Below are 20,859 nucleotides of genomic sequence, written 5' to 3'. Positions count from 1 at the left end.
CTTTGCTAAACAAAGGAAACTTTGCTTCTTTTGCTCCTGTAAACAAAACTTGGTTCTAACAAGACTATTATTTTCCCATCAAAGCTTACGCTACACCTCTGTCATCCGATAAAATATCACTCTCTTGTGAACGTGCATTCGACAGTTAGCGGAAACTAGAGATTGCAGTTAATACAATTTTAAATATTGATATTTTTCTTATACAAATGCATCACTTTGCTTCAGAAGGCATTTATTAACACCCCGGAGCCATGTGGAGTACTTTTTATGATAGATGGATGCACTTTATTGGACTTCAAAATCTCAACACCCATTCACTGCCATTATAAAGCTTGTAAGAGCCAGGACTTTTTTAAATATAACTCCGATTGTATTCGTCAATAGGGTAATTTCAACTTTTGGGTGAATTATCCTTTTAATAATAATACAACTATTTATTATTTGTTCATAAACAACATACAACTTAACATACACCTTTTGATTTTGATAATGTATTGTTAAACTTTGACATTAACTAAGAATAATAAATGCTTTACAAGTATTTTTCATTGTTATTGCATGTTTTATAACAAAGCTAAGTAATGTTAACAAATAAAATCTGATCATAAGGTGCACTGATCATCTAATGCACTGGTCTGCATTGGTTTCACAGTCAATTCTGAATTCTGTATTTTACTATATCTCATAAAATCCTGTAATATTGACTGCCATATTTTATAGTGCCCCTTTAAAGCTGATAATAGATATTGATCTCCAAATATCACAGGAAAAGCTAATAATAATCATGTACACATCATATGTAATTTCGGTAACACTTTACAATAAGGTTCATTAGTTAAACATTAGTTAATGTATTAACTAAGATGAACTAACAATGAGCAATACATTTGTTACTGTATTTACTAATCTTTAAGAATGTTAGTTAACAAAAATACAGTTCTTCATGTTAGTTCACGCTGCATTAACTAATGTTAACAAGATTTTAATAATGTATTAGTAAATGTTGAAATTAACATTAACAAAGATTAATAAATGCTGTATAAGTGCAGTTCATTATTAGTTCATGTTAACTAATGTGGTTAACTAATGAACCTTATTGTAAAGTGTTACCTTAATTTCCTCTCTTTCACATCCTTTGAGGTTAACTAGTGTTGGCACATCTAGCTACAAATTAAGTACACACATCAAGCCTCAAATCGAGTCATGAAAGATTCATCAAACTCCAGGTCTCTATTTGGCAGATCTTCTTAGGGACAATCATGAAAATATAAAAGCCTCTGCACTTTCATATCCTCCTGTATGATAGCTATAACTGCATATCAGCTTGTGAGTGTCAGCTCAGATGACAACAATGGCAAGCGTCTGTGTCATCACCAGCTTTATCTCTGGGGTCATTATCAGAAGAGGAGACTGTGTCAGTCCATACCGAGTGGCTGGAGTCAAGTCTGATATTTATCAATAGGTCTATTACTTGCTCCTGAGCAGAATACTGAACACTATAAGAGCATGATACAGTCTTCCCCTTCCCCTACAACAAAACAGTTTAAAAAATTACAAACACATACTGGTTCCACCAAAAAAAGATTGAAAATGTTTGCATTTATAACAAAATATTGATGGCAAATAAAACAAACTGTGGTTAACATGATAAATCATATACAAATATGAAATTAAGCATAAAAGACCATCTCTATAGGCTGACAACAAACAAATTGTTAGTAAAATGCCTATTATAAGCACTAATGTGCTCTATGTGCTGCACCATTTTAATAATTAATAACAATACCAGCACTCTGCTTTTGGACATTTTAATGTCTTCACGCCAAGTTTAAGCTATTGATTACCTGTCCATTATTGTGAATTTGCAGGCCCATTGAGAAAGTCAGGTCATAACAGTTTTCTACTATTATCTGTATCGAATATTTGAACGTTTAACATTTAGCTACAAGCATTATAAATGTTTATGGGTGTTTTGAATGCATTTTCAGTGTATACTGCAAATACTACTAATAGGTGAACAGCTCATCCTATTCTCCTGTGAGATACCTCAGTGAAGTCTTCAAGCGTATATGACCTGTTACAAAATGCATACACAGCTCCTCCATTCTAAATCATATGCAGCCATATGCTGTAGCTAGCAGGTTAATACCAGCATGCATACAATATTTCACAGTCATGCACTGTTGCTCTCTGAGAGCATGCTCTTAGTGTGGGTGCATCAGCACATTAAAATGTTGAATACCAGGGCCAGTTCTGCTGAAACCTTTCTGCACGAAAAAAAAAAAAAAAAATTCCATATGCAATGTATAATTTATGATCAACCTGAGAATGTCCAATCCCCTGAACGATCAATATTCTCTCTCTGCATCTCTCTCACTCCCTCTCTCTCTCTCTCTTGCATTATATCTCTTCTGATTTTTTCGGTAGAAAAGTACTTTTGTGCATTAATGCATCAGTAAATCAAACCTTTGCAGCAACACTTCATCACTTCATCTTGTGGGTGTAAAAAAGACAGAATAACTGCTAATATACCTAAAACCAGTCATTAGTAGCACAGGTATATTTGTAGCAATAGACAAAAATACATTGTATGGGTCAAAATGATACATTTTTCTTTTATGCCAAAAAATCATTAGGATATCTATTAAAGATGATGCTCCATGAAAATATTTTGTAAATTTCCTACCATAAATATATTAAAATTATTATTACTAATTGTTACTAATTTTTGATTAGTAATATATTAGTCCAGTATTAGTAATATGCATTGCTAAGAACTTCATTTGGACAACTTTAAAGGCAATTTTCTCAATATTTAGATTTTTTGCACCCTCAAATTCCAGATATTCACATTGTTGTATCTTCGCCAAATATTCTCCTATTATAACAAACTATAAATCAATGTAAAGTTGATTTATTCAGCATCAGCAGATATAAAATAACAACAAAAATAATGATAATAAAATAAAATAAAAAAAACCCTTATTACTGGTTTTGTGGTCCATGCTCACATACTATGATAAAAATTATGCTCTACATATTGTATAAATAAAAATTTGAATTGCTTAGAGAAGAAATGTAATTATTAAATTAAGCCTATTTAGCAAGGCAATAAGTATAACTTTAATATTTCCCTACGTAAAATATCTCATTTTATCTCTCTTTTGTAAATGTTTGTTGTCCACATGTTACGAACTGTAAAATATACAGTGACCAAAATGCCATCCTGTAAAGTTTGCAACCCTCATCATATTTTTACAGTAAAATTCTTTCAACCACAGCAGCCAGGTTTTAAATGTATCAAAAAAAAAAAAAAATTCAAGAATTAAAGAGATGTCATAATTGTATTGTTAAACAGCTGCTCATGCTTACCAGAGCACCAACATACTAGGCTAGTGATACTACTGATACATGAACATAAACATGAATGTGCCACATGTGGGGAAAGATAGTAGCCTATATTATTGAAATATATATAAAAAACACAGATGATATGAGGGCCTAACAGCTTCTACACCATCTGAATTATTGTTTATTCTATTTCAACGGCCTCACCTAAGCAAGTGTAGAGAGAGGCGGTCAGTCTAGCCACATACAGCCCTCCCATTTCCACATCAGCACACGTAAACTAACAAGCTTTATTCATCTCTCATACTAAATATCTATTTAAACAATGTTTTATAAAGGATTTGTCTATGTTAGACGGTCAAAAATGCTAATTCTCACCCGTTATGGTACAAAAAATGAGGCTACGCGAACCAGCAAATCAAGAAATTCAAAATGAATGGACACAAATGAAAACGGTGCTTTGCAAGCAAAGCAGTTGACAGTTGGGATTTCATAACGAAATGCGAGGAACATGCTGTAAAACTAGACAAAGAAGCAGCGGTCATGTCAGTGGACTAGTGTAATCTTATAAATACATCATTGAAATTTAGGTCAATAGGGAAGTAATAGGTTTTCTGTGCTTGCGCTCCCCCTCCCATCCGTCTTGGATGGAGAATGATGCTCTAATGGATTCCATTTTCAGTTCCCAGCCTGCGCTCGTAGCCTTGTGAATACGAGCATTACATGCGATAAAAATCCCTAAACACAAACCCAGCGACATTCACACGCTAATAAACACAAAACATGCGCTGTTAATGCGCGTACCGGGGGTTTCGCAACTGTTTCGAGCGTTTTCTTGGCAGATATCGTGGTTGTAGGTGGGGAATGTGACAGCTGGAAATGCAACTGGAATGACATTGCGCTTACCGAATAATGTCCAGAGGAACAACGCTCTTCTCCGCTTCCCCTCCCCGATTAATGCCGACAATTCACAGCGAGCGACACACGGAAATCATTCCCAACGACGGGCATTGAAAGCAGAAGAGATGCTGGTGAGTCGAGGAAAGGATAGCATCCGCTAGGTATCCAAGGAAAACCGTGAGGATAGAAGGAGACCGGAAAACTGCGGTGGGTAGCCACGGACACAGCAGCAGCAGCAGCGCCTGCTTTCTCCCTCTCTCTCCTCCTCTTCCCTGCTGGACCATCCCCATCCGAGCACCTTGCTGCAGTGATGACGACGCGTCCCACAGCGACATCTCGCGGTCATGTTTGAAATTGCACATTTACGCTTCCAATGAAGCAGCAGAGTGTCAAGCCATCGACGTAATTTTTGGTTGCAGTTTAATTTTTCTTTGCGTGGTTTTATGAAGATCAGACGTCCTATTTCAAGATCTGTGTGGTAAAATATAATAGCAAGCCAGAATTGCTTTATATACACATATATGATCGAAACGGCAACGGCTACTATAGTAGCTGTATTTTCATTATACCAAAAATTCACTATTGAAATGGGCTTCTTCTGTGCAATTTTTACAGAGCATCACTACCAGTCAAAAGTTTTTGAACAGTAAGATTTTTAAGAAGTCTCTTCTGCTCACCAAGCCTGCATTTATTTGATCCAAAGTACAGCAAAAACAGTATAATTTTAAAATATTTTTTACTATTTTAAATAACTGTTTTCCATTTGAAAATATTTTGCAATGTAATTTATTATTATTCCAAAGGTTAATTTTTAATCCTGCTGAAATCATTCTAATATTTTGATTTGCTGCTCAAAAAAACATTTATTATTATTATGTTAAAAACAGCTGAGTAGAATTTTTTCAGATTTTCTGATGAATAGAAAGTTCAGAAAAACAGCGTTTATCTGAAAAAGAAATCCTTTTTAACATTATATCACCACTTTTGATCAATTTAAAGCATCTCTTTTATTTCAGATGCTGATCTTTGGAGCTTTCTATTCATCAAAGAATCCTGAAAAAAAATTACTTAACTGTTTTAAATATTAATAATAATAATAATAGTAATATATAAGAATGGTTTTTGAAGGATCATGTCATGACACTAAAAATGTAGCTTTGATCATAAATATAATAATAAATTACATTTTAAAAATCTATTCAAATAGAAAACAGTTGTTTTTCATAGTAAAAATATTTCAAAACTTTTACTGTTTTTGCTGTACTTTGGATCAAATAAATGCAAGCTTGGTGAGCAGAAGAGACTTCTTTAAAAAAAAACACTAAAAATCTTACTGTTCAAAAACGTTTGACTAGTAGTGTAGGTCATTGATTTTAAGAGGGACAGGCATTTTTTCAAGTTGGCAATCCATATTTTTTGGTAATTCAACACGTGAAGGCAGCAATGCTTTGGCCAAGATCTACCACTTAGGCCTTCCTCCAAAAATTGATTGATTGCTTTTGTATCTTGCAAACATTGACTGGTTTCCAGATGAACTGAAAAGAAGCCTATTCCATTATTCTTAAGAGCTGTATATAGTCAGCCAATCAGATTAGAGCTTGCCAGACCAAGAAAGTGCTTTTCAGCTCAGAAAGTCATGTAACAGAATATGCATGGTCAGTAGACATGCCATCTGAGGCTAACGTCCACAAATTTTTAAACGGATAGTTCACCCAAAAATGAAAACTCTATCATTACTTACTCACCCTCATGTCGTTCCAAACCCGTAAGACCTTTGCTCAACTTTGGAACACAAAATAAGATATTTTTGATGAAATCCGATTCAAGGCCCAGAAAAAAAAGAAGGACATCAATAAAATAGTCCATGTGACATTAGCCGTTCAACCTTAATTTGATCAAGCTATGAGAATACTTTTTGTGCACAAAGAAAACAAAAATAACTTTATTCAACAATTTCTTCTCTTCTGTGTCAGTTTCCACAGCAAGTTCACGAGGGCCTTGAACGTATCAGTTGTGTTGCTGTCTATGCAGGGTCAGAAAGCTCTCTGAATTCATAAAAATATCTTAACTTGTGTTCCAAAGATGAACAAAGGTTTTATGGAATGACATGAGGGTGAATAATTAATGACAGATTTTCACTTTAGGGTGAACTATCCCTTTAAGAGAAATTTCTGATGAATATAATGATGAAGATTTTTGATTTTTGTTAGATGTTTGTATGAAACATAAATCGTAATGGGATGATGGTTTCTCTTTTCAGACGTGGTGAGTTAATGTAGGAAATGGGCAATCAGATAAAGGCCATTTTCTGTTTGATCAGTTTAGATCGCTGCTGCCTTTGTCTATAAAGGTATTCAGTGCAGACTAAAATGTCAGCATGATGTCATGTGAGAGGCACCATTGTATGAAAACACTGTTAATCCCAGTTCTGCCAACCATCAGCCAAAGCAACACACAGAGAGACAGCGTGTCTGGAGGGGGTACTTCCGCTGTGGAGCAACGGACACAGGCGCTCATTCACTCCAGTGGCATTGAGTGGAAGATTAGAGGATGAAAAGGCACAGCAGACTTAGTTCCCTACTCTCAATTAACTCCCATTCCATTACAGTTCATCATCTGAAGATAAATGTTTCTTGGGTTTGAATACACAGTCTGAATTATAATCATAATCCAAACTAGCAATGACTTTATACTGTCACAGTAAATAAAAAAAAAACTCTTGGATGACCAGACTAGATTGGCACCAGTTACTGTTTGAGGAAACCGATTGCCTTAAACCATTTAATTTTTAAAACCAATAAATATGAGTACTATAAACTCATCTACATTGAATTACTTTATTGAGTCACTTTTGGTTTAAGGCAATCGGTTTCCTCAAACGGTTTGAGTTACCGTAACTTGACGGGTTTTAAACACTTTTGCATAAGTAATTACAATCAAATACTTTTACTAAAGATAGTCTGAAGTGTCCAAAGTTATACAGTAGTCAACATTCGAAGTGGATCAAAACCTTTCATCAAATTTGTCCTAAAACCAAAAAGAATACCCGTTCTTATCTTAGGACAACTTTTGATTAACTTTTTTGATCCACTTCGAATGTTGACTACTGTAAATGCATGTAGCAAAAAAAGATACACTGAAGTTATAATTTATATTTATGGAGAAGTATTTAAATGGGACAAAATAATACGGCTCTCAATTTAAGTTAGAATACATGCACAATAAACATACACATATACACTTAGTAAAAAGCTAGAACTGAAAAGAAAGCAGCGTTTAACTAAATATGTCATACTAGAATTATTGTCCCATTGTTAGACACAAGAATACATTTTGCAACACACTTAAGACATTTCAGCTCACTTGGGTGTTAAACTGAGCGCACAATAAAATGTGACATGATTAGTTCTCCAAGCATTATTTTACAGATGGATACTGCATCTTCCACTATATTTTCCACTATAATTTTGACAGGAGAGAGGAATGTTTGTTTGTTTGTTTTTTAAATGAGGTTAATGGAGCACATTAGCTCAGAAAACAGTACACTGTCAGGTGCATTGCAGGTTAAGTCACGTAGACAAAGTTTCAGGGAAACTTTTAATATTCAGTGCTTATTAAACAGCTGCATAGAGAATAGCTAGCTAAATTACATTTTATATACACATAAATGTATATGGCCCAAACTGCAACGGCTAATACAGTAGCTGTATTTTCATCATACCAACAATTCACTTTTGAAACTGCCCTCTTCTGTGCCATTTAGAAAGAGTATAGGTCATCGATTTTTGGGAGGTCAAGCAATTTCCAAGTTGGCAATCCATATTTTTTGATAATTCAACACATGAAGGTGGCCAAGAACTGCAACGTAGGCCTTTTGCAAACTATACAAGCGCATTATTACAGATTGCATGCACATTAACATATTACAGCTTTCAAACTAAACATATATGTGTGTGTACACACACACACACACACACACACACACACACACACATAGACAAAAGAAGACATTTTACAACACATTTTAAGACATTTCAGCTCACCTGCACAATAAAATGTGACATAATTAGTCCTCCAAGTATTATTTTACACATGCATACTGCATCTTCCACTATAATTTATTTTATTTTGACAGGAGAGAGAAATGTTTGTTTGTTTGTATTAAATGAGGTAAGGACTGCTGAATATCTGCAATGAAGCACATTAGCTTAGAAAACACTACATTGTCAGTTGCTTACATGATTTACTAATGCTGTACAGTAAACAATATAGAAAATCAAGTTATTGTAGAAAGAGCAGCAATATTCTATAACCAAATAAAGTAAAAAGACGGTTAAGCCAACTTCCTCAAGGCTTCTTTTAATTAACCACACCTCCATATTCTACAACCAATTGCTTTGTCGTATCCATGGTGACTAAGCAATTATATTACCAATCCACCTTTTTCTTCAATGCGGAAGTAAACCTATGGGTAAGACTTCCGGTTCATTAGCCGCAATAGGAAAATAACGAGAAGAATAACAACATGCAGTAAATGCATGGTAAAACTGTTGGTGCTACAAACCAGTGTGGTTGTAATTAAGATAATACAGATAATATGGTAAAACCATAGACTGTAAAAAAAAAAATGGACGTAGTGTCTGTGACGTCACCCGTAGGTTTCTGAAGAGCGTTTTTAAAGCAAATTTGGCATCTTCTGCAATTGTCAATTACATACAAGTTTATAGATGAGTTGACTCTTCTTCTTTATTGTTTCGGCTGCTTTTTGGTCTCCATATTCCTATTAGGAGGCCTCTGTAGGCTGCAAAAGCAGCTGGAGACACCCTCCAAATTTAGGAAAACTAACCACGCTCAGGCGCTCAGCTTCCGGATTTCCATAAATGGACTTATGCTGGGGACACACTACACGACTAGCAGAAGCATTCTAAGACTGACCTGAACACACTTAACGATTGTTTCCACCGACTGGAACCGATTTTAGTCTTTGACAATCGGAAAGGAGCACAAACCTAATGACTGAGTCACTCCACTCCACAACACACTTAACCATTGGTGAGTCACGACTGGACAAATTCTGCCAAACCCAAAAAAATTAAATAAAAAATACAGTGTAGGCTACTCCAACCGCAGCATCTACCCGCGCTCCCTCAGCCGCACCAAAATACAACACCGCGCTACTTTATTTGACACCCGTTTTACCTATTGAAACGTTGTAACGCATTTTTATTATAATATGTCTTTTCAAATGCCTAGGTCTGTTTAATTTCCTTAATTATAACATTTCTAGCACTACTTTTAAAAGGTTTATTCAAGCAATAATATATAAATGATATCATGCATGCTTGTCTAAAATAAGGGATTAGAAACGAATTGGTTCCAGGTAAAATGGTATTTTTTTCTTTACATTTACAGAGAATGAAACGAACGAAATTAAACATTAGCCTACTTAATAAATTCAAGGCACTATAATTTTCTTATCCATTTGATACAACTGTAACAGCTATACAATTAATTTATATAGAATAATTGTACTTCGTCATATTCGTGATTTATGAAATTATATATAAAAACTTCGTTTTGAAGTGTAAGCTATTCGTCTTGTTTGTATATTTATTATGAAGAAAATTCGTTAACCTAGCCTTTAAAGTTGATTTAATATTGTTTTAGAAGAAGTTAAAAGTTAAGAAAAAAATAGGATTAAGTCTGTAGTTTATATATATTTAGGGCAATAGGCTAATCTTTTTTCTTGACTTTTCTTACACTGCAGATCGAAATAAAATCATTCTTGATCATCTTTAAAATAGGAGAATCACTGAGAATCAGAGCGCGGGGCACAAACGAACGCGGGGTTAGTTGTAACGCGTGGTTTAAATATTTCCACACATGCAAGCATAACCAAATTTTCAGTATTTACTAGTTGGCGTAGCAACACTATGCAGAGAAAAAAAGTGCGCCAAAATGCAAAAGCCTTTTGAAGATATCGCAGAATATTTTGTTTACCATAGTAAAAGTACATTTCTGGCTGAAATAATTTTTTCATTACAGCTTTTGGTATTCATTTAAAATGAGACAAATATAGGCTATTATATTTTATTCTCCAATATGTTGTTTATCAGTTTAGAAAGTTTATTAATGGTTCTCAAACCAGCAAGACCTGTATTATATCCCAGTGGCGCAGAGAACGTTGTAACACTGTGTTATTAAACTATGATATTCGATGCAGTTTACACTATTGACTTTCATGGATTTTATTGAGAAATGTAAAGCATTTTGGCTCGTTTATGTGTGTTGTTTATGTGTGTCGTGTTCTTTGCGAGCTGTGTGTGGACAATGTGTGTCCACATTGTTTTTAACTACTGTACAGCTGTGTGTTGCGATCAGGGCCGTTCTAACCATGTGGCAATGTGTTCATTGTCAAACTCCAAAATTGGATTCTTTTTATTATTATTTTTTTTAAACGTCATTACTTTATTTGAAAAAGTGAATGCATGCATTTTATTGACAAAATATTTTAGTTTGTTGTGTAAATGTTTTTCATTCGATCAGAGCTGTCATATGGTCGTGTTATAATGTACCCCACCTACGGGGCATGTTGTCACATTTCACTACCTTTCTTTTGAGGTAAATAACGAAAAACGTATACACTGTAAATATGAAACAAAGCCACATATTTGTACTAGACAAGTGTGAAAACAATGTGGACAAAAATTGTACTCCGAACCCCTCGCAGACTAGGCTATACAAACCATGAAATTCAAAAAGTGTTATGCGCTCCCCTTTTGAAAACGAAACTATTTAAATCTGTGTAGCCTTAAATTATGAATTAAAAGAAAGGCGAAATAAATCACATCAAGACAAATCTGTATTTTTCTTGTAATCAAGAACATTTTTTTGGACAAAATTACCTAATTAATGCAGAATTATGTTTGACAGTGAACGCATCTCCACCGCATAGCTGCATAAAATCGCTGGTGTCAGTCGCAAATATTAAACATGTTTAAAAAAATCTTAGTGAAAACGACTGGCTCTTGAATTCTAAGATTATTATCTTTAGACACCACACACTATGCGATTTTTTGTGACGACTATAAACAGCGACTGGAACAGACTATGCCCGACTAGGCACGATCTGTGATCAAGACCAAATTCCATTCATAATCGGCATGAAAATCGTGTAGTGTGTTCTCGGCATTACGCAATATTAATGTGCGCATTAACCGATTGACCAGCAGAACGCGCCTTAAAATTCATCAGATTTCGTCAGAATCACCGCGGCCCTCAACCACATCTACTGTTTCCAGCCTGTTATAGCGATATCTCAAGATAGTTTTTTCAGTGGTAAGTTATACTTAATTGAACACGAACATTTTCTGCATACCATTTTAAAAATCTCTACAGCAATAGGCATGTTGCAGCTTCTTTTACATTAATTTACGTTATCTTTCACGGTTTTTTATGAGCCCTCGGGTGTAAACAAAACCCCTCATCAGTTGTGGTTACTGTTTTGCAGTTTATGGTGGGTGTTGATCGGTCTCACATGATCATGATGTTTTTATGGTATTACAGTATATAATTAGTCTAAGTTTACAGGAAGTGGCTTCTGGGTTCACCAAGTGTTCAACATACCAGTGCAGGGATGTATTTTAGTCGTCAATCAACCATGGTTGTCAGGACAGTGTTTGTCATTTATTAATTTATCCAGAAAGTAGGGCGTAGCAGGCAAAAAAAAACTTTTTGTTTAAGTCAGAAACAATCATATCCAGTAGGAAAGAAGGTCTTTTACCATAAAAGAAACAACATAAATGTAAGAGGAAGAAAGTTGTTTAATATCCTAACAGAAGTCAGGTAACTGTTGGCATGAAGCAGCTCTCAGAAAGTAGTTATTTCTCAAGTTTTAAAAGCCGACTGAGGATGTAGTTAACGTTTATGCAAGTGTTTCAACGCCTCTAGAGGGTGCTAAAATACAAAAAGGAATTCTTCCTATGCAGAAATCAGTATGAACATCACAGTTATTGAACCCTATCCACTGTTGACCTATTTCATAGTGTTATTTGATTATTTGACTGTCTTTGTGTCACACCACAAAGTAATGTGATGGGACTGTTAGACTTTACCGTTATAAGGAACTCTCACACACACACCTTATCACTTCATTGGCTGTATCAGTGGCAGTTTGATAGTTTTATTCCAAAGAAAAATAAAAAATAGCTGTTCATAAGTACAAAATAGATAATATCATTATATAAATAAACATACATGTATTTTGAAATAATGCTTCTTCTGAAATATGTATATTAAAACATATATATGTACTATTTGCACCCTTACCCCTGGTTTCACATACAAGACTTAAGCCTAGTCCTAGACTAAAATGTAAGTCTGAGCTGTTTCACCTGACAGAAACTTGCACTGACTGATCTTAAAAATATATATCAGTGCCTTTGTTTTGTCTCAAGATGCAATGTTTTTTTTTTCCGAGCATGTTTATAAAAATGACCTAAATGTCTTAGGCCTGTGGCCTTAACTTAAAATTAAATGTTGAAAAAAATCTATAAACACCTAAATAAGAAAAGACAAGCATATAATGTAAATCTAATGTAATGACTGTAAATTATTTAATGCAAATTTCATTATATATCAATAAAACATTCTGTAATGCAGAACAACAGTTTTAAGCTTATAAGGCGTCACAAAATGGAAACCAACTGAAAACCAAAATGTTAAACAATTCACTATATCAAGAACTGTAACATAGATGCTGTAAACAGTAAAATCATCCCCTTGAATGTATAAGTTTGCATACATCTCTACCAGCAAAAACTATCATATCAAAGCAGCTGAAAGCAGTGACAGCAAGAAATACTTCATTTATATGATTGATTTCTTCAGTCTTGCCATAATAACTCACATAATATATTCTGAATCCTTGATAGGGCACAAAGCAAAAAAGCATGACTGACAGGAAAACAACGTTTTTCAGTTGTGCCCAGAACTCTTGACGTTGCCGTGTGGCCTTTCCAAATTTCTTACACACGTGGAGTAGAAAATAACCTTGGATAAATGCTAGCACAATCCAAACCAGTATTACTACTATACAAATAAAATAGTTTAATGCCTTTACAGAAGGCTGCATAAGAGCCTGACCGAAATGAAAGCAGCGAGTTGAATCTTTCTCTGCTTTTCCGTAGTTAGTAATGGTTGCTGGGAACATAGAGCCGAATATGACCAACCAGACGGCTGCGCTTGCAATTGTGGCGTGAAGGAGGCGATGAAACTGTAGCTTGTGCTGATGAGAGTGCTCCAAAAAACGCACAATTAGAATGAAGACATAGAAAATGAATGCAAGATACATGTGGGCATGAATCATAAGACTGACAATTTTGCAAAAGAAGAATCCCAGAATCCAGTCTCCATCAGAAGCATAATAGTAAATTCGAAAGGGCACAGTGAGAAGGAAAAAGAAGTGCACTGCTATCAGGTTGATCACAGACACTTTGGTGAAAGAGAGACGTCTTTGGGACTGTAGCATACAGGACATTAGTACAACATTCAGCGTCCCAGCAAGAAAGATGAACATGTATAAGACCACAAGAGCAATTCTAAAATCTTCTGGCATGCCAGTTTGGTTTGCAGTGTTGTTTTTCATCATGCCTGACACTGCTCCAAAGAAAGACAGACAGAGAGAGAGAGAGAGAGAGAGAGAGCGAGAGAGAGAGTTATACAGTATGTACAGTACATTCAATGCTAAACATATTACAAAACAGGGGCTTTAAAAATTGACTTTTAGATTTAAGACTAAATCTGAAACATAAACTCATGTTTTCCCCAAAACTTTTTCATTGTAAAATGTTTTGACCCTGAAAAATGCAAGATAGATTAATCACATAACCTTCTTTTGAATGTTTATCTTTTTTTTCTTAAAAGCAGGTAAATAAATGAAAAAAATATATGTTTAAACTTACAAAAGTAAGTTTAAAAAGTATAGTCAACTAGAAATGTGAAGTTGTACTATGTAAAAAACATTTTTTTATTATTATAATTTTTTTACTTAAAATAATAGTCTGGTCATGTCTTACCTGTCAAGGGGAAAAAAAGTACTTGATTTGTCCTAAATGTGCTTGGTTCTTTCAAATGATGTAATATTAGCAGAAGCAGAAGTTTCCAAACACTTCCCTTGTAATGCTTCTAAACACCTTTCAATGTTTTAAAGGAAGATCAAAAGAGAAAAGGATGAACAAAAAATCCCAAATCTATATAACTGTTTTAGTCGAGGCCATCTGCAAATGTATTTGTAAATTAGGCCTAACACGTTCTTGTTCTTGTTCTTTTTTCTTGACACAACATGATAACATTCAAAAATAATACTGAAACAACCATTTTACACCATTTTCTACTTGTACAGAGAAAATGATCGCAGATACTTACCAATTTACAAGTAGTATCAATCATATAGTGAATGTCAATAATCCTTCAGCAACAACATGCAGACAGTTTGATGTAATAGAGACAGTTCATCCATCTACTTTTGGTGCCAAGAGAGTTGAAGATGAATGTGATGTCAGCTTGTCAGTTCATGTGTAAATCTTCTCTCACTGTCAAACGGCCAGCCTCCAGAGCCTTCAGGAAACACCTCTTGACTGTTATTTGCCACAGTAGAGATTAAAGATTTACAAATCTCACGCACAAGGAAGTTAGCGAGTTTTAGTACATTGCAATATTTGCTTTCTCAATCTGGCCTTTCCTGTTCTCTTTCTCTCACTGTCTTTCTATTACATAATCATTTGTGTTTTTAATACCCTTATTCTTGTCTTTTTCTAGCTAAGATGATCATGAAAAGACAGTACAGTATATTCTCATTAGACAATGTTATTTTGACAATATCCTGTTAAAACTAGGTAATATAATATTAGTGGTATGAACAATGGCAGTACACAAAAAGAACTTTTGTTATAAATCTAATGCATTGTGTAGGCTGTTAAATAAAATATTTAACTTTTGAAGGTAAGTGTTACGTCTAGTCTGTTCTGTTTTCATTGTTTTTAGTTCTGCTCTCTGTAACCTAGTTTTCGTATGTTAATTAGTTAATTCGTTTCAACCTGTGATCATTAATTATCTCATTATTTCCCTAGTTTAGTTCCTGTAACAGTACGCCCAGTTTTGGTCAGTTCTTTGTTCTGTCTTGTATGTATGTTCCCTAGTGATGGGCAAATGAAGCCTTGTGAAGCACTGAGGGCTCATTCACACAAAGCCAGAGCGTTCCCTATTCGATCTTTTTTTCCTTGTTCTCGTCTCAAGAAATTTCAGAACGAAATACAGGCCAGATCAGTATGTGGCGCTGTAATTCAGCCACAGAGATACACTAAAAATGGAGAAGAAGACTTGGAGCATGCACATAAACCTTGCACACTGTACACAAACAAAACAACAAGAAGATGAACATGGAACAATACGTTCATTACACTACTTATTAATCTGTGTTTAAGTTAAAAACGCAGCCATTCATTGTTTGTTCATGTTGTTGTTGTTGTTGTTGCTGAACTTGATGTAGCGGTCTCTGACTAGGGTCAAGACATGGAGTGTCATGTCTTCTCGACACAAGCTCCAATGCCTCAGTTCAAACGTCACATCACTAATGTTCCCTTAGTTTATACTTGTCACAGTCTGGCTGAGTGGAGGAGTGGAGATGAAGCAGGTGAACCGGAATAAATGAATATAAACAGTTTTATTAAACAAAACACTGAAACTAATACAAACAAACAAAAACCGGGAGCAAGCAATGATCACATGTAACAATACAAACGGAAGTAACATATACATTGACGGACAAACGGGGAGTGCAAACACAGACTCTAAATACTCTGAAAACAAGGCGTGGTAACAAACAAGATGACAAGGGGGAAATACAAATATGGGCAAGACTATAGGGCGGATCAGGGATCTCAGGTGGCCATGGCGGGTCAGGAAGCTCAGGGGGCCATGGCCGGATAAACAGTCCAGGAGGCCATGGTGGATCTGGGGGCTCAGGAAGCCATGGCCGAGTAAACAGTCCAGGAGGCCATGGCGGATCTGGGGGCTCAGGAAGCCATGGCCGGGTCAATAGTTCAGGAGGCCATGGCGGATCTGGAGGCTCAGGAAGCCATGGCCAAGTAAACAGTCCAGGTGGCCATGGCTGGGTAAACAGTCCAGGTGGCCATGGCCGAGTAAACAGTCCAGGAGGCCATGGCCGATGGCCCAAAATTTTCTTTGGGAAACCTAGGGTATAGTCCACCCAGGAGAGCACGGAAGGGCGCGCAGGAGAGAGCTCCGGCTCTGAAGGGCGCGCAGGAGAGAGCTCCGGCTCTGGAGGGCGCGCAGGAGAGAGCTTCGGCTCTGGAGGGCGCGCTGGCTCTTGAGGAGCGGGCTCTGGACGGCGCTCTTGAGGAGCGGGCTCTGGACGGCTGGACGACCCCAGCGGAGATTCAGGAAGGCTGGGCGTCTCCAGCGGAGACACTGAAGGAGCAAGCTCTGGGCGAGCGGTCACTGGAGGGCACTCTGGCGGCGCGGTCACTGGAGGGCGCTCTGGCGGCGTGGTCACTGGAGGGCGCTCTGGCGGCGCTGTCACTGGAGGGCGCTCTGGCGGCGCAGTCACTGGAGGGCGCTCTGGCGGCGCAGTCACTGGAGGGCGTTTTGGCGGCGCAGTCACTGGAGGGCGCTCTGGCGGCGCAGTCACTGGAGGGCGCTCTGGCGGCGCAGTCACTGGAGGGCGCTCTGGCGGCGCAGTCACTGGAGGGCGTTTTGGCGGCGCGGTCACTGGAGGGCGATCTGGCGGCACGGTCACTGGAGGGCACTCTGGCGGGGCGGTCACTGGAGGGCGCTCTAGCGGCGCAGTCACTGGAGGGCGCTCTGGTGGCGCAGTCACTGGAGGGCGGGGCGGAACCAGCGGAGACTCAGGGAGGCTGGGCGGAACCAGCGGAGACTCTGATTTGACGGTAGCCATCTTAGGTGCATACTCAGGCTTGGCGGCCATCTTGGCCGGGGACTCAGGCTTGGCGGCCATCTTGGCCAGGGACTCAGCCATCTTGGCCAGGGATACAGGCTTGGCGGCCATCTTGGCCGGGAACTCAGGAACGGCGGCCATCTTGGCCGGGGATTCAGGCTTGGCGGCCATCTTGGCCGGGAACTCAGAAACGGTAGCCATCTTGGCCGGGGACTCAGGCTTGGCGGCCATCTTGGCCGGGAACTTAGGAATGGTGGCCATCTTGGCCGGGGACTCAGGCTTGGCGGCCATCTTGGCCGGGGACTCAGGAACGGCGGCCATCTTGCTTGCAGACTCTGGCATGGCAGCCATCTTGTTTGCAGACTCTGGCGTGGCAGCCATCTTGCTTGCAGACTCGGGCGTGGCGGCCATCTTGTGCGCTGGCGTGGCGGCCATCTTGTGCGCTGGCGCTGGCTTAGCGGCTGATGGGCTTGAGCGCGGAGAGGAAGCCTGAGGTACTGGGCTGAGGACCATCGTGGGGCTTAGGAGGACTTGGGGACACATGGGAGGCAAGGAGGGAATGAGGTTGCTGGAGTGATATGTGGAGGGCACTGGCTGTTGGTGAGATGGGATGACTGCTGCATGTTTCCAGATGGGAGGAGGATTACCATCCTCCACCATGACTTGGAACGAGGAATTACACAAATCGAGAACAAAATTTAGGAAATCTGCTACGGGACGGTAGCAATCACCAGGAATAATCAAATTAAACAAACTATCATCATTTAGTCCCATCTGGAAACATGCGTTCATCATCTTATCACTCCATCTCACCAGATGGTAAACACTCAGAAATTCCTCCACATATTCCTCTAGCGAACGCTCACCTTGTTGGAGGTTCCACAGTTTGTCCTCAGCCCAGTTCATTTTCTTGTAGGTCCGTCGATCTGTCACAGTCTGGCTGAGTGGAGGAGTGGAGATGAAGCAGGTGAACCGGAATAAATGAATATAAACAGTTTCATTAAACAAAACACTGAAACTAATACAAACAAACAAAAACCGGGAGCAAGCAATGATCACATGTAACAATACAAACGGAAGTAACATATACATTGACGGACAAACGGGGAGTGCAAACACAGACTCTAAATACTCTGAAAACAAGGCGTGGTAACAAACAAGATGACAAGGGGGAAATACAAATATGGGCAAGACTAAACCAAAAGGACTAAACCAAAAGGGGGAGAACAAGGACTAAACCAAATGAACTAGAAACATGGGGGGGAAAACACTTGGAAAACATGACAGAACAGGACAAAACACAGACATATTCCTGACAATACTTCATCTCCTGTGGATTATTTAATTAAAGACTATTTCCTTGTACTCCTCATTTTCATGGTCTACTTATATTCAGCCACTTGTGACAGAAGACAGGACCATAACAGAAATTTATTTTGTTGTGTTTTTTTTTTTCCTTTTTTCCTTCTGTTTATTTTTCCCCCTGTGGATCTACCCACTGTACAGCTTCTCTGGCTGGAGCAGAAATAGAGCGTTCCTTGGAAGATCACACAAGAAACTTTTTGGTTTCGGCATGCCAAACTTATTACCAGCCTGAGCAAACAGTCCAAGGTACCTCTCCCTGGAAACGGTCCTGAAGAAAATTTCATCACATTCGTGGAGTGAGTGCTGGTGAACAATAATTTACCATTCACCGTCAATCTTGCAGAGGATGACACCAGCCACAATCCACATCCAAAGACCAGCCCTTCACCACCAGCTAATGACACGACAAAGACATTGCATGTGCCCACCCCAGACCGTGGAGACCGGCCTGTTGAAGAGGTCAAAAGAAGTCATCGCCCCGGAGCCCATTTCACAATATGCGTCTGACCACGTGCGTGAGCCAGCAACACCACAGATTGCCAAGGAAGTGTTAGTGGACATTGACGGCTTAGAGCAGGGGTGCTTAAACACGGTCCAGCAGAGTTGAGATCCAGCTTACCTCAACACACCTTCCGGGAAGCTTCTTCATTAGCTGGTTCAGGTGTGTCTAATTGGGGTTGGAGCTAAACTCTGCAGGACACTGGGGCCGTTTCTCAATGCCAAGTACGCAAAGTTCGGACTTGCGTCCTTCGTAGTTCGAACTTGGAAGTTTGACTTGGGAGTACGAACTCTCGAGGACGTGAGGATGCAAGTCCTGTAATTCTGCAAATGGAACAGCAGTGTACTTGATAACGTCAGTCGAGCTGACTACTCCGGTTATCTTCACTGTATGTATTTACAATAAGACGAAATATCAACCACCTCTGCCTCTTTTCGTTTTCATTTAAACATATTTCATTTAAACATATTAATAGCTGCAAAAACGTAGTTCAGGGAATGTACAACATTACAGTGAAACGAAATATTTTATATCAAACAGCATTGCCTCTTTTCCGTTTCATTTAACGTTAAACATATTAATAGCGACAAAAATGTAGTTCATGCAACGCGTTACAAAACAATAATTACAATAAAAGTGATATCAAACACCACTGCCTCTTTGTTTTCTTCAAAATATAAATCACAACTCTCTTTTCGTACTCATTTTAAAAATAATAAAACATTAATATGTGATTTAAGCTGTATGTGCAGTGTGTATAATACATCTGGACTTGTAAAATGAAACATGACAAGCACACCTCTGCCTTTTTTGTTAAATGTCAGTTTTAATGAACAATAGCCATTATAAAAGTATAAGTATAAAGTATAAGAGATTTATGTAATCGGAAATAAAGACAAAAGGAGACAATTCGGTCAAATGCATGCTAAAACGTCAGCGTTAAATTACGATTGATAAATAATTTATGAAGCATAACTTTGTCCTCAGTCAAAATGATATGACCTGGAATAAATAATAGATTCATGAGACCAAAAATTAGCTGTTAGATTTACCCAAAACGAATTATACCTCGTTTAACTACTACAGAGACATCAGGACCAGCGGCAAACGTCAGAAGGACTAGCCGCGATGAGGCTCTCTCTGCGGGATACATGACCACTGAGCACCCGGTGTTCGCCTGGAACTCGCATCTCCAAAATCGGCGAAACAAATTTTCAAATAGGCGCTGTCTTCGTAAATAAACCGCAGATTTGAATTTAAAACAACTACATTCTCGCCTGAAATACTCTTAAACCTACATTTCATGACACAATAACAGTAATATTTTGAAAATTATGCGGGGTTTCTCCTCCGCCATTAACGCTCGCTGATTGGTGTGAAATGCATTCTGGGATACATGGCTGCATTAAGTTCGCACAAGTCTCCTCTTGATGCATCCTTGATAAAAGGGGCGGATCAAGAACACATCCGGGGATTTGAACTGTACTTGCTAGATGTGAACTTTGAATTGGAACAGTACTTGGGTGACAACTGATGACGTTTCACAAGTCCACAAGAACACATGTACAGACAAGAACGCATATTGAGAAACGGCCTGGCACTCCAAGACTGAGTTTGGGCACTCCTGGCTTAGAGGAAAGCCCCGCTCACACTCCTGCTGCTGTGAGTGAGTTGAGCCTGGCCTCTGAACACTCTTAAAAAGGATGTGTTAAAAACAACACAACCTGTGTTGTTTCTTAACACACCTTTGTGTCTAGTTAAGGACAACACA

General features: G+C 38.1%; 2 protein-coding genes across 6 annotated transcripts in view; both read right to left on the bottom strand.

Moving 5' to 3' along the window:
* Positions 1–4,510, bottom strand: part of ctnnd2b (catenin (cadherin-associated protein), delta 2b) — a 123,088-nt gene extending 118,578 nt beyond the window's left edge. For all 5 annotated transcript variants that reach the window (XM_073848447.1, XM_073848448.1, XM_073848449.1 and 2 more), the window contains exon 1: positions 4,255–4,510. The gene's annotated coding sequence lies outside the window, so the exon portion shown is untranslated. The remainder of the gene's footprint in view (positions 1–4,254) is intronic.
* Positions 4,511–13,021: 8,511 nt separating this feature from the next.
* On the bottom strand, positions 13,022–13,887 carry LOC141344523 (probable G-protein coupled receptor 141). The gene has a single exon (XM_073849401.1). It carries the CDS (start codon positions 13,862–13,864, stop codon positions 13,022–13,024), a length of 843 nt encoding a protein of 280 aa, XP_073705502.1. The 5' UTR covers positions 13,865–13,887.
* Between the last annotated feature and the right edge of the window lie 6,972 nt (positions 13,888–20,859).

This window comes from Garra rufa, chromosome 10 (assembly GCF_049309525.1).
Source record: "Garra rufa chromosome 10, GarRuf1.0, whole genome shotgun sequence".
Classification (NCBI taxonomy): Eukaryota; Metazoa; Chordata; class Actinopteri; order Cypriniformes; family Cyprinidae; genus Garra; species Garra rufa.
Note: the sequence above shows the minus strand (reverse complement) of the source record. Positions and strands in the feature narration are given on the sequence as shown.

What these genes read in the sequence shown, in the direction of transcription:
- LOC141344523 (XM_073849401.1), bottom strand. Translation starts at nt 13,864, where the DNA reads ATGCCAGAAGATTTTAGAATTGCTCTTGTGGTCTTATACATGTTCATC.